The following is a 15035-nucleotide window of genomic DNA, read 5'->3' on the forward strand; positions in this document are numbered from 1 at the left end:
GGGGAGTGCTCCTCCTATGCAGCTGGGACATATTTGGGTGATAGAGCATGCTCTTTTTTACGCCACCTCTATGGTGGCCATATGCTAGCTGCCATTCGTACAACTAGCATGCGGCCATCATGTTTGTTTGCATCTATGGGACCTAACATGAAGACACGAGGCTGCTGACCTCCTTTCCGCATGAAAGCTGAATGTAGAGTTGGCTACGCCTGTGAGGTCGGTCTGCATTCAATTCTTAGGACGCACTGAAAATAATGGACTCCTGTTTTTGTCAGAGCCTATTGATGGCTGGTGCATGTGTCCTGTCACTCCTATACAGGCAGTCCCCGGGTTACATACAAGATAAGTTCTATAGGTCTGTTCTTAAGTCAAATTTGTATGTAAGTTGGAACTGTATTCTTTATTATTGTAACCCCAGACAAAATTTTTTTGGTCTCTGTGACAATTGGATTTTAAAAATGTTGGATTGTCATAAGAACCAGGATCAACAATAAATCTTAATTACAGACGCCTGTGATAACTGTTATAGTTGTTTTTTTGTAGCATTGTGCTAAAGTACAGCAAATTACTAAAATCCAGAGGTCAGTTTGTAACTAGGGGTCGTATGTAAGTCGGGTGTTCTTAAAGGGAACCTACCACCCCGATTCTACCTATAAAGGTGGATGGATGGGACGTGAGGATAGCCCTTTTTTGGGCTAATCCTCACATCCCGGGTGTCTTTTACAAAACTTTATTACATGTATATGCTAATTTTTTTATGTGGCTACTGGGGCGTGGAGTAGCCGGACATGAGGCTACTAGTCGCGGCTACTCCACTCCCCAGTAGCCGCGTTACTCAGCCTACCAGGTAATCTTCGGCGCGCAGCTCCTGGTAGCGCATTAGCCGGGGGACTCGGACGAGGGCGCGCAGCTACCAGGAGCTGCGTGCCGAAGATTACCTGGTAGGCGGAGTAACGCCCCAGTAGCCGCATAAAAAAATTTACATATACATGTAATAAAGTTTTGTAAAAGACACCCGGGACGTGAGGATTAGCCCAAAAAAGGGCTATCCTCACGTCCCATCCATCCACCTACCACCCCTTCCACCTTTTATAGGTAGAATCGGGGTGGTAGGTGCCCTTTAAGTAGGGGACCGCCTGTAGTATAGCAGAGTCTGGAATTGCCGACGCTTAGAGCTCTTATTGTCCAATTTCTGCCGCTCCATTCATTAATGATAATGGATCCCTCACTCCCTGGATTGCTAAGGCCCAGTGTGGGTTATCGGTAGGGGGGGTCCCATGAGTCGGGTCTGTGGACAGGGGGAAGCCTGCAAAGTTTTGTGCATGGGAAATATGAAACAAAAATATACATTTTATAAATAAATTGAAAAGTTACCTGTATTAAATGCTTTTGCGCTGTACTTTTATTTAGACCAGAAACCTCAGCCCCTCAAGGTGGTGCTCCCCAAGAAACGCAACTACGCCAGCGCGTTCAAGCACTGCACTTCTCTGACCCTTCAAGAAAACGATACTACCGTCATCAACATCGATCCCAAGGAGGACCACAACTACAGCGCCAGCGGCACCGACTCCCAGAGATGCGAATCGCGCTCCAGCGTGTCTTCCCTGTCGTCGGTGGACGAGGTCTACGAATTCATCCCAAAGAACAGCCGGGCGGGAAGCGACGGCAGCGAAGGCTTTCACAGCGAGGACGAGACTGACATTGACTATGAAGAAGAAGACGCGCTCGGAGATAGCGGTTATGCTTCCCAACCCTGTGTGAATTCCTCGGGCAAAGATTTGCAAGACAAGAAGCTCCGAAAAGAAGCGAGCCAAGACATCGACGACGAGCTGAAGGAAGCGGCCGGATCTCTGCTCCATTTGGCCGGAATTCGCACCTGTTTGGATTCCCTTTTAAAAACTGCAAAAGCCCAGTCACAAAAGCATAGAAAATAGTCATCCTGCCGGTCTCCTCCATGCTTTACCTGGTTATATTTTGGGTTTATTTTTTTAATTTTTGTTTCTGCCTTCATCCATTTGAAGCGCGGCAATATTATCCTTTTTGTTCTTTAGGAGATCAAAGCCATAAAAGACGAGAGGCTTATTGTAACTTTTTTTTTATTTTTCCCCCTGATTACTGCCTTAGATGATTTACAATTTTTTTTTTTTTTTGTCTTCTATCAGAAAGCATGACCTGCAAACCCCTGCAAACAAAAAAAAAGCTATTTAATTATTATAAATTTTTTTTTTTTGTTCAAGTAAATGCAGAGGATTCTTCAAATTGCAACATAGACTTCGACAACCAAGGCTGCTGGCGCAATGCAATGACTGCTGTAACGCGCTTTCGATTCTTTTTTTTTGGCCACCGTGCGACAAAGTGATAAAATTTTTCAGTATTAGTGACTTTTTACTTTTGCCAACTATTTATAGTCCGGGGATAAAAGGTGCGTCGTGCACAAGAGGGGGGGGGGAGATTTGTAAAGCAGAAGCTTCGCTTTGTTTGTGCTTTACATGAGGATTGAAGACGCAAAATTTTCTGTGATCCAAGTAGAACTTATCTAATGGTCCCTTTAAAACCTTAATGTTATACTACAATATCCATCCTGCTGTTAACCTGCCCTGTTGGCTTTTGTGTGAGTAGATGTTCATCCCATTTATTATGTCCCCTTAAAGGGGTAGTCCTGTTTCAGCAAATAAATGTATGTTGAAAAATTCTACAATTTTCCAATATACTTTATCAGTTCCTCGTGGTTTTCTGGATCTCTGCTTGCTGTCATTCAACAGGAAACTTCATTGTTTGCTTCCTGGTCATGTGATGTCATCCAGGTGCACGGCTCGTTATAGCCCTGCTCGTGTGATGTCATACAGGTGCACGGCTCGTTATAGCCCTGCTCATGTGATGTCATACAGGTGCACGGCTCGTTATAGCCCTGCTCGTGTGATGTCATACAGGTGCACGGCTCGTTATAGCCCTGCTCGTGTGATGTCATACAGGTGCACGGCTCGTTATAGCCCTGCTCGTGTGATGTCATACAGGTGCACGGCTCGTTATAGCCCTGCTCGTGTGATGTCATGCAGGTGCACGGCTCGTTATATCCCTGCTCGTGTGATGTCATACAGGTGCATGGCTCGTTATAGCCCTGCTCGTGTGATGTCATACAGGTGCACGGCTCGTTATAGCCCTGCTCGTGTGATGTCATACAGGTGCACGGCTCGTTATAGCCCTGCTCGTGTGATGTCATACAGGTGCACGGCTCGTTATAGCCCTGCTCGTGTGATGTCATACAGGTGTACGGCTCGTTATAGCCCTGCTCGTGTGATGTCATACAGGTGCACGGCTCGTTATAGCCCTGCTCGTGTGATGTCATACAGTCTGAGGCCTCATGTGACCAGGAATATAACTAGACGTGCACCTGTATGACATGAGATGGTCAGGGCCCGGATTGTAACCACAGGAAGTAAACAGTGAAGCTTCGTTTAGAAGGACAGCAAGCAGAGATCTAAAGCACTGTGAGGAATTGATACAGAAAGGACAGTGGGAAATTGTATTACTTTTCATTACATAAACAATATCAGTAATCTGCTGAATATGGACAACCCCTTTAAGGTTAAAGCCGATCTCCACTGCCGAAGCTCCCTATACATAGGTGTTGTAGCATCACTTTCCTATGTAGAACCTTGTTCCTTTTTCTTCTTGCAGCTTCTCTTTAGTTTTACCTGTCAGCCACTTGACTCCCTGTTTAAGTGACCACCAGGATGTTAGGTGTCCCTGGGACATGGAGTCGGATAGCGCTATGCACTGCAGCTTAATCCACAAAGCATACAAAGATGGCAGAAGATATTAAAGGGTTATTCTCGTCGAATTCACATGCAATTTCATTAACTGCCATATATAGCCATTTCTTCAATTAGATGTTATTAAAAAAAATGTACCTGTGTGAAGATAATTTCTCATAAATGTAGTCATATGGTCCCTTACTGTTTTTGGATACGACCACCTCTGCTGGAAGGATTGCACAAAGAAACATAAGGTTTTCGGATATAAAGTGTCCGGGAGTTACTGCATATCCCACAGCCGTCCTGTGGTAATGATTGCTGAGTCCTGGTGGTCCGGCAGGACTCTATAGCGCAAGTCTGACCACCGCTGCCAAAATGTGAGGTGGTCGTATCCGAGGAAAGCTATCTTGTTTCTAAGGGACAACATGGCTACATTTATGAGAAATTATCTTCACACAGGAACATTTTTTTTTTAATAACATCCAATTGAAGAAATGTTTACATGTGGCAAATGAATTCAATGAAATGTAAATGCCCAGATGGGAACACCCCTTTAAGCAGCGATAAGAAGGCTATCCATACAATGAGGCACAGCGATAGAACGATTTTGTATTGGAAGTGGACAGAGGCTTTAACCCCACCGCCTTGTGATGTTATATACATAGTAGAGATCCACCGCTTTGCATGAATTTTAAGATGCACCTTGTATACGACTATGTGTTCTGTATAGACACCGGTGACCCAATTGCTTTGCAGCCATAAGCCTAATATTACACCTTTTGGTGCAGAGCTGAAAGCTTTTCTATTAGCGTTTATGTACATGGTTTTGTAATAATCATCTGTAGGGGCTTTACCTTCTGTAAGTTGTGTGTATATGTAATAGGCGTAAAACGTGTTCTCACACTCCTAGGGTTTTGTTGCTCTATTTACCAGGTAGGTTTGATTTTTGAGAAGGCAGAGAAAAATTCCTTAATCTCTGGAATGTGTAGTTAGTTCTGCATAGAAGTGAAGGGAAAGGTGTAGGTGACGCTTATGGATTGTACATATGTTGGGGCGCAGTACCCCCTCGCTGTCTGTAGGAGGGGTGAGCACTTGATCTCAAAAGATTGTATGAGCGTGTGTGCGTCCGCAATGATGGACCTCAGCACGTGTGTGCGTACGCGATGGAGACCTATCACTAGGACAAGGATCCTTACAGATGCCCCGAAATAGTAACTACTGGACAGTCTTCCAATGTGCCATTTAGGAAAATGTTTAGATATTTAAAGTCCCTCTTCCCCTTCTAAGGAGTTACCCCTAACACTTTTGCAGCCATGACTCCTAAAGGTGGTCATACACCTGAGAGTAGGTATCTGGCTCCAGCTTTCCGCTAACACTTTTAGGACTGGCTGATAAAACAGGGATTGTTTCCATTGACTCTTTTTTTCAATTTCCCTGTAGAGAGGGGGTAAGTGTCTGGGGCGGGGGGTAGGGGGCACAGGAATAAGAGTATTTATAAGTTCGCCCTGGTCAGAGCACTGGTGGATGTGCATTTGTGACCACATTCCCTTTTGTGGTCTTTCTGTCTTCATCAGTCCATTAGAAGTTGTATGTAGCTGTGATGCAGCACTGCCACACGTGGACCCAAATCATGATTGAGTGATCGGACCTGCGACGCTTCTCCTCCTAGCGATAGGGATAGAAAACTCTTAATTTAGCAAATATTTGATTATGGTTTTTGTGGTGAAATGTACAATTTTCCAATATACTTTCTGGGACGTATTTAGCAGGACCTATGCACCACGTCGGCGCAGAGACCCTGAAATAATTGCAAATGCTAAGCCTATTTCTAGCACTTACGACTATTTAGCCCTCTCTGACACCTTCACGCCAGTGCGGTGTGAAGGGGGGCGGGTCGCGACTGGTCGGGAGTGGGCCGGCATAGGGCGTTACTGTCCCCACTCCGGCGCACTCGCTACCTCCGGTGACTTTTAAGTTGCCGGCTGCATTTACGCAGGGCCTGGTGTAGAGTAAACTCAGCGCAGCCTCCTTCCCCGATACATCAAGAGGCTTCCACCTCTTGATGTATGCAACTGCGAATTCAGAAATTCATTCAGAAAGTAAATTGGAATATTAATAGAATTTCATTGCACAAACAAATATCAATTATTTGCTGAAAGTAGAAAGTCCCTTTAAAGAACAAGTTGCTTCCAGACATTTTGTCGTCTTCTTGCTCCCTTCCTCCGCTCGGCCTCCGTCCCTCTGCATGTCTGATGCCATGTTGGTGATTGTAATCCTCATACTGAATAACAATCACCTCTCTGATGATCCTCGTGTCTGTGGCTGCAGGTTATTCACGCTCTGTTTTGGGTGCTTCCTTGAAATTTTGTATACATGTAAATACGAAGTGAATCAATGTCCTTTGCCTTTAATCTATACGTTATATTATGTTTTTGTTTTATTCACTGCCCATTTTATGTAAATAATTTGTTTATTTCCCCTTTAAGCAGGTTTGCAAAAGGAAGCGAAACATAAGTGATTGCAAATCAGATATTTATTACCGTAACAATTTAATGAGCCACAAAATACTTGGTTTGTAGTCATGTAGGCGGGGTTAGTGTTAGGTTGCAGTTTATTGTATTAATGGGGGTTTCGCCTTTCCACCAGATGGTGAATAAGGGTCTGACTGCTAGGACCCCCTTCGATAGTATATGGTCCACACCTGTCGCTATTAAACTCGATCGTGTACCAATTTATTAAAATGTATGGCGCTTGGGCTCGGCGCTTGGGCGCACATTACACACAGATTCCTACATTCGTAGGCTTCCATTAGTTTTTATTTTGTATATTTTTCTTGTCAATCGTCCTAATTATGTTCCCGCTCCTGTCTGTAATGTAACTGCCGTGATGTTGATCGCGCGGAAGGGGAAATCATTCCACGGTCCTATATCGATGACTTATCACTTATTCGTTAGTTCGTTTAATTAATGATTTTTGGAATTTTGTTTATTTTCTTCAAAGAATTAAATCTGCAGGGACTTTAACAAGTTGCATAAAACCGATCGCGCGGTTTCCAAAATAATTTCTACGGAACGTAACCATAATGTAAAGAATTGTATCCGGCTGGAGCACATAGCGGGGTCCGCCCTATCGGGACAGTCTAGGAGGGGAGAAAAAGCTTCTAATCAGAGTTCAGCTTTCAACCGCACTGGAAAAATGAAACGTGGATTCTGATTGGTTGGTTGGTTTTGACAAAGTCTAATTTTCCTCTCTCGGTTACCGTTTCGATACGCGGGGGGCGGGGCTTCTCGCTATGTGACTAAGCCAAGACTCCTGAATTACTGCCAGTGCCATTATTATTTGTTTCTGACCTTACTAAGATTGAATAAAGTGCTTACATTACGAGTATTATGTTGCCATCCTTTTAGTGATATCTAAGAACACGACCTTTGTGATTGCCAAGTCATTGTATCTATTATTTATTTAAAGACATGTATGGGATATACATTGATCAATGTGAAATATTTGTTTAAATTAATCTTTACACTTATTTTTGGTTAGTTGGGAAAACAGTGTATAGGTTTGTATAGATGAGACTGCCAGTAGAAAACCAATCGAACCCCCCCCCCCCCCCCCCCCACAATTTTTTGGTTTTCCCCCTCCTCCAGATTGAACGTCTCCCTCCCCAGCATCAACTAGTTTACAGATGTTTAGTTTTTGTATGCTAACCTCTGTTAATGGAAATTGTTTATAAAGTTTATTTTTACCAAAGATATGCAATTCATTCTGATAAAAGTATTGCAAAATAAACTTTTGTTTTATAACATTCAGGCGTTGTGTGTTTTTTTTTTTTTTTTTTTTTGTTTACTACGCCTTTATCATAACTATTGTAAGGGCCCATTCACATGTTTGCACCAGTGATTTACTGTATCTGTGTAGCGAATCCGCAACGTATGCAGATACCTTTTAGGCGTTCCAGACCAAGCACAGGATGACTGCCCCATAGGCAGCTACAGGACAGTAAAGCTACAGCAGTTCTGGATCACAGCATCATAGATCACCATGCTGCTGGAAGCCCAGGTCCATTAATAATAATAATTCTTTATTTATATAGCGCACACAGATTATGCAGCGCTGCACAGAATTTGCCAAATTTAGTCCTTGTCCCCAATGGGCTCACAATGTAATCAACCTACCAGTATGTTTTGGAGTGTGGGAGGACCTGAATGAAACCCCCGCAAACACAGAGAGAACATACAAACTCTTTGCAGATGTTGACCTGGATGGGGGCTTGAACCTAGGACCCCAGCGCTGCAAGTCTGTAGTGCTAACCACTGAGCCACCCAATGAACTACATTTAAATTTTACTGCTAGGACATGATGCATTATGGTGACTGCCTGCCAATATTAACCTACAGATATATACAGCTCTGTTTACATATCATTAAGGGTAGAAAATCTTTTACACAGTGCCTTGCTACAACATTGAGAGCGTTCTCTGTTGCATCATCATCATCATCATCATCATGTCATGTGACCAGGGTGATGTCAATTAAGGTCCTGTTACATTTTCAACGTCTACTCCATGTTTGTATCTGATCCCATGAAATCACAGCGTGTCTCTGTTGAGGATGAGGGAGGCGTGCTGTGATCATGCCATTATAATGCCATGTGATCAGATACATACATGGGGTAGACATAGCAAATGTAACAGGACCTTAGATGACATCACCCTGGTCACATGACCTAAAACACTGACTAGTAGGAGGTGTATAGAATAGATGGCAGGGACCAGTCGAGCAGTACATGTTTCCTCTGATTTTCCTCTTTAGAATGACACCGGAACTCTGTTTTTTGGTTGCCATGTTTCAGAAGATCTAGCGATTTGTAACTAGATGTGATTGAAGTTACTGTAGCGCACTCCATTCACAGGAAAAGCTCAGGGGTCGGACATTGAGTAATCAAAAACCTGGTTTCTGTTCTGGGAGGACAAATATCTTTTATACAACAGGGCAGATTTACTTCTATTGTGAACTTTCTATAACGTCACCGTGCTGAATCGTGGCTCCTCTTCCAGCAGCTCCATTCTGTGTGCAGTGGCCGCCCAATGTAACTGCAGCTTAGCTATGAATCAGGTCTACTAAAGATATATGGATTACCCCTCTATCAGGGGACAGGTCATCAATATAAAAACTCTGAAAATGCCTCTTATTGTCTTATTTTCACCCATTCTCTCACTTACATATTTAACTTCTTCACTGCCGGAGCGCCTTTTTCTGTTGGTCTTCCTCTTGGTGATCTTGATTAAATATTACATCATCTTCCCCTCTGATCAGGAAAAGTCTTCATCCCCTGGACCGGAACCAAGTGATTGGCAGCCGCTTCGCCCTCTGTGCTGCGGTCGCTAAGCAACAAACAGGAGTCATCTCTTTGCAAGTGAATTTAACCCTCCGGATGAACAAATGTTATTTTTATTCATTCTCTCCAAATCGGCGGCTAAAATTAGACATTTTGGTAGCGGATGACACTTGGTTACAAGAAACCCATTATACAGGATGTGACTTCCATCTAAGGAAATCATTGATCTACTGTGTCTTCATGTAAAAAGAAAATCAACTTTGAAGTGGGATGTCAATTTGTTGTTTAAAGTCATGGAGTCTGAGAGCTCAGCACTGAAGTCAAGCTCTCTATTCCCAAAAATGCCCCCTTCACTGTGATTGGTGGTCCTTTATCCAGGAACATCATATTGGCTCTCAATAAGTCTAGTGAATGATGGCGGCCTAATGATATGGAGCTGTCTGATGTAAGGAGAGCTTGACTTCAGCTCTGAACTCTGCGCCTTCATGACTTTATGCAACCAAAATACGTTGCACTTCAAAGTCCATTTTCTGGACGAACCAACCACACTGGGTCAGAAAGAAATAGCATCTGAAAGGTATTCTCTGCTAGACATATTGGAAGTGATTTATTAGGTAATTTTCTGCTGATAGTTTCCTCTTAAAGGAAATCCACCATTAAAACCAAGCATGATAAACCAGGGACACTTACTCATAGATCCAGGCGCCGTGACTGCGGTAATCTTCTTATATGTGTTATCCCTGGCATCCTGCCTTCTAAAATCAACTTTAAAACTGATGGTAAAGTGGGGAAGTGTTACCAGCACCCCACCATGTTGTAGCTGCACAGGCTGTTACACTGTCTCCCCTCCCTCTGTGTGCAGCTATCGTAAGATTACAGCAAAGGGATGGGAAGTGCAGAGGGAGGACAGTTTAATGGTCTGTGAAGACAGAGCACAAAGGGGCTCATTAGCATAATTATAAAAGTTGATTTCTAGAAGGAAGGAGACCATGGATAACAAATAAGAAGACACCGCAGTCACGATTCCTGGATCTATGAGTAATGTCCCTGGTTTATCATGATGGATTTTGGTGGTTAAGTGGATTTGAAGTGGCCAGGTTTTCACCATTCATGGCATTGCAAGCAACAAAACAAATCAAAATGAATAACCAGATGCACCCGGAAGGAAGAATATAATGCAATAAAACTTTATCCCTAAAGAAATTCTTTTGTATATTACAGTTCTAAGCATCGGTCACCTAAATGTAGACATGTAATTCATAACATAAAGAGAAGGACAAAGACATAGGGGGAGATGCATCAGAAGTGTCTGAGAGGCAATTTGTTCATTGCAACCAATCAGAGCTGAGCTTTCAGTTTATAAACGGCTGAGGGAAAATGAAAGCTGAGTTCTGATTGGTTGTCATGGGCAACTAAAACAGTTCTGCTCTCAAACACTTCTCCCCCTATATAAGATTCATCATATTCACATTCCATAACCACTTTTACATATGGTGACGCACATTGATGGGGATAATGTAGTGTGTATCACATCCCTGCACTGTGGACATTTGCTGCTTCCCTAAGCCGCCTACTGAATTACATTTTATATGCGCTCACACCCTTTAGATGATTTATATGGTGCTGTACTCTGTATAGACATTTGAGACTTGTTTCCCACCATAAATATCCCAACCGGAGTCAGATGTGTCATAATGTAATCAGCTCTTTAGCATTTGCATAGTGAAAACAATCTGAGAATATAAAGACGTGATAAACCGGAATTAATATGCGCTGGAGATTTCCATAAAACAAACACACCTGCTACAACAGGTTCATCCAAGCATCTAATTTGATGTAAAACACATAGGGGGTCATTTATTAAGGGCCCGATTCGCGTTTTCCCGACGTGTTACCCGAATATTTCCGTTTTGCGCCGCTTGTACTTAAATTGCCCCGGGATTTTGGCGCACGCGATCGGATTGTGGCGCATCGGCGCTGGCATGCGCGCGACGGAAATCGGGGGGCGTGGCCGAACGAAAACCCGACGTATTCGGAAAAACCGCCGCATTTAAAAACCGAAAATGTGTCGCATAAGGACCGCTTACCTTCACCTGGTCCAGCTCGGTGCATTCCGGCGCGATGAGTTTACTTTCAGCGCAGCAGCGCCACCTGGTGGACGGCGGAAGAACTACCTTATTAAATCCCGGCCGGACCCGAATCCAGAGCGGAGAAGCCGCCGCTGGAACGCGAATGGACCGGGTAAGTAAATTTGCCCCATAGTGAAGGAAATCATGATAACCAGGGACACTTAGGGTGATGCCACACATGGCGTTTTGAACCCGTTTTTGGTCCGTTTTTAAGCAGTCCGTCCGTTTTTTGAAAATGCATCCCTTTTTGACCAGATAATAGGTAAAACCTGTCAAAAACGGATGCGTTTTTTAACAGACTGCTTAAAAAACGGACCAAAAATGGGTTCAAAACGCCACATGTGGCATCACCCTCACACATAGACCCAGGCGCCGTGACTGTGGTAATCCGCTTATACTTGTTATCCATGACCTCTTTCCTTATGCTAATGAGCCAGAAGAGTTAGGGGGGCCTTACCAGAGTCCCTCCGTGCTGTAGCTTTACATGCTGTTACACTGTACATGATAACTCCCCCCTCCCCATCCTATGAAGCTGCAGTATGAAGGGGCTCTTGTCACCCCCCCCCCCCCCCCGAGCCCTTCAGGCTCATTTGCATAATTGTAAAAGTTGATTTTAGAAAGAAGGAGGAAGGAAGGTCCTGAAACTGCAGATTGAAAGCAGCAGGAGGGACACATCCTCCATTCCCCATGAAGCTTTTTCTAGTACCAGATGTAGAATGCATTGGGTGACCATGACTATGTCATACTATGTCCTTACTGGCTAGTCCATAACCATTACATACCGGATGCAATAGATTTGCATCGGTGTCTCATATGTTGTCTATAAGGATTCTCTACACCAATCAGATCTTTATATCTAGTTCATACGTCATAAAGGGAATTCCCTTGAGAAGGAAACAATGTAATCGACGCCTGCGGTTATGGTGGTCTTCTCCCCCCTCTAGTGGCACATCATGATAATAGTGTGGTACAATCCTCCCTCTAGTGGACAGTTTACACTGCAACACATTGGGGAACATTTACTTACAAAGTCACTCGAGTTCACTAAAAGTGCACTGTCCTTCTATAATGCTGTGTGGGGCGATTCACTAAGATTGTGCGCCAGAAATCATGAATGTGTCGCTTCTCTGCACTGGTCCGACAGAGTTCAGCATCTTTTTTGTGGCGCTTGAACGTTAAATACGGCGCGCCCCCTAATTTGTGTCGGAAGCTGGAAGCCAACGCAGTTGCGCCACAAAAGGGTTGCGTGCGCCTCAATACTAGTACACACACTTCTTAAATACATGTGCAAGCCGTTTTAGCCGAAAAGAACGTGAACAATCCCACTAAAGCGGAAAAGTGGCGCAAAGCCCTTAGTAAATGTGCCCCATTATGTGCTCCAAAAAACTTTATGTGGCCTTTTCAGTTTTTTTGCACAATTCCTTTATAAATGCATAAATTTTTGTCTGTGTGAGGCTTATTTTCTACTTCGCAAATTCTACTTCCTATTGTCAGTATTTTATATCCAATGTTCTGGGAATCTGGAAAAAAATTGTACATGTGGTGAAATGAACAAACAGACACAATTGCATTTTTTTATGCCGGGAATATTTATTTTTATATTTTGATAGATCGGGCATTTTGGGCTGTGGAGAACCTAACACGTTTATGTTTTGGTTATCTATGATTCTGTTTTAAAGGAAACCTACCACTTAAAAGTGGTAGGTTTAGACACATATACATGGCACCAGCTCAGGGTGAGCTGGTGCCAGAGCATATTTTTGCTAGGGGAACAAAGCCCCTATCGCCGTTTTATAAGTTATATTAACTTATAACTCGGCGCACCGCACTTGGGCACGGCGCACCATGCGCGTGCCCGTGTGTGCGCCGGATTCTAAAGTGCTGGAGAGCCGGTGATGTCACCGAGCTCTCCGGCACACGCGCGCCTGCGCAACTTAGCACAGCCTGTTTCCCTGTGCTAAGTTGCGCAGGCGCGCGTGTGCCGGGGAGATCGGTGACGTCACCGCCTCTCCAGCACGTTAGAATCCGGCGCACGCACGGGCACGCGCATGGTGCGCCGTGCCCAAGTGCGGTGCGCCGAGTTATAAGTTAATATAACTTATAAAACGGCGATAGGGGCTTTGTTCCCCTAGCAAAAATATGATCTGGCACCAGCTCACCCTGAGCTGGTGCCATGTATATGTGTCTAAACCTACCACTTGTAAGTGGTAGGTTTCCTTTAAGGAAAGGCTGGGGGCAATTGGATTTTTATGGTTCTTTTTAAAGTTTTGTAACTAATAACGTTTTCTTTTTAACTGTATTAAATAGAGAATGTTATTGCGCAACCACTGACTTTAGAGAAATGTTTTTAATTATATTACCATAAAATTTTCCAGAACCATAACAATTTGTCACTGTTCCGCTAGTTCTGCTGTATGTAGTAGAGATGGTAGGTGATGACATCAAGTGGTGTTATCTCTGCCTGCTGGTTTCTATGCTGCATACAGCAGAGGCAGTGGAGAGAGGAGCTGCTGCAGGGGAACGGGGAAAGGTGAGTATCTGTGTTTTTTAATGTGGGGGCGCAAAAGGAGAAGTGGCTCCTATTGGGGACACAATAACAGGGGGAGCTGCTACTGGGGGGCACAATAACAGGGAGAGCTGCTGCTGGGGGAGCACAATAATAGGGAGAGCTGCTGGTGGGTGGGGGGTACAATAACAGTGAGAGCTGCTGCTGGTGGAACAATCACAGGAAGCGCTGTTGTTGGGGGGGGGGCAATAACAGGGAAAGCTGCTGCTGGGGGCACAATAACTGGGAGAGCTGCTGCTGGAGTGGGGGGGGGTGGCAATAACAAGGAGAGCTGCTGCTGGAGGGGGGGGGCAATAACAAGGAGAGCTGCTGCTGGAGGGGGGGGGCAATAACAAGGAGAGCTGCTGCTGGAGGGGGGGGGGGCAATAACAAGGAGAGCTGCTGCTGGGGGGGGGGGGGTCACAATAATATGGAGCTGCTGCTGATGCAGTTGGATACTAGGAAGAGAGTGGCAGGCTTGGTTGCGGCCTAGCACAGTAGCACAGGCCTCTGCCACACCTATCAGAGCCAGCAGGTTGAAACAAAAAGAATGGGTAGCCGTGTTACACTAAGGTTCCCTCTGGGACACTCGCTGTGTAGGGGACAGGTCAAATTAATTTTTGAAGATTTTCCCTGCCCCTTTTCAGGAAGAGGTGAGGACAGGCCATAGACTCCATTTGCGCAAAATGTTTTGCAGAAATGTAGCAAAAAAAGATATAAATAAGTGCCCCCCATGAAGTCAGTCTTTTTAAAAAAGAAGAAAGCCATGCTATATGAATCCTGGACAGCCACTTCAGGACAAGTCAACATTTTAAGGAAAATGACTTGAATGGGGAGACTTTTTTGTGGGATGAGATGCAGTTTTCATTTTGGGGGTACACAGGGCTTATTGCTTTATTATATTTATTTTTACAGCATGATTTATACGACACATGTATCTATTTTTGCTTCGTACCAAGGTAGTAACACAATAAGATTTATTTGGTAATACTTTGAAATATTCAATTTAAAAAAATCATTGTCATGTGTCAGTAATAGACAGGCATCTCTGCGGACATGCCCCTGGCACTCCTGGGGTCCTAGGTTAGGCCCCATGTTGCCGTGACAACCATCGGTAAATTCCGATGGAAAAAAGTTACCGTTTTCCCTGGACGTATAATTACGTCGAGGGGCGCTAATATAAACGTAACGAAAGGCGAGTGAATGAGGCTGCAGGGTAATGCAGAGCGCAGCACCACTATGACAGCAGCCTGTCACTGCCTTCAGCCA

The 15035-nt window shown here is 44.3% G+C and overlaps 1 protein-coding gene across 2 annotated transcripts in view; it reads left to right on the top strand.

Moving 5' to 3' along the window:
• Window positions 1-7560, top strand: part of FOXN2 (forkhead box N2) — a 35762-nt gene extending 28202 nt beyond the window's left edge. For both annotated transcript variants that reach the window (XM_072140319.1, XM_072140318.1), the window contains one exon: window positions 1411-7560. In XM_072140319.1, the coding sequence (XP_071996420.1) occupies window positions 1411-1934 (524 nt within the window). In that variant the 3' untranslated portion in view covers window positions 1935-7560. The remainder of the gene's footprint in view (window positions 1-1410) is intronic.
• The last annotated feature ends 7475 nt before the right edge of the window (window positions 7561-15035 follow it).

Source organism: Engystomops pustulosus, chromosome 3, assembly GCF_040894005.1.
Source record: "Engystomops pustulosus chromosome 3, aEngPut4.maternal, whole genome shotgun sequence".
Classification (NCBI taxonomy): Eukaryota; Metazoa; Chordata; class Amphibia; order Anura; family Leptodactylidae; genus Engystomops; species Engystomops pustulosus.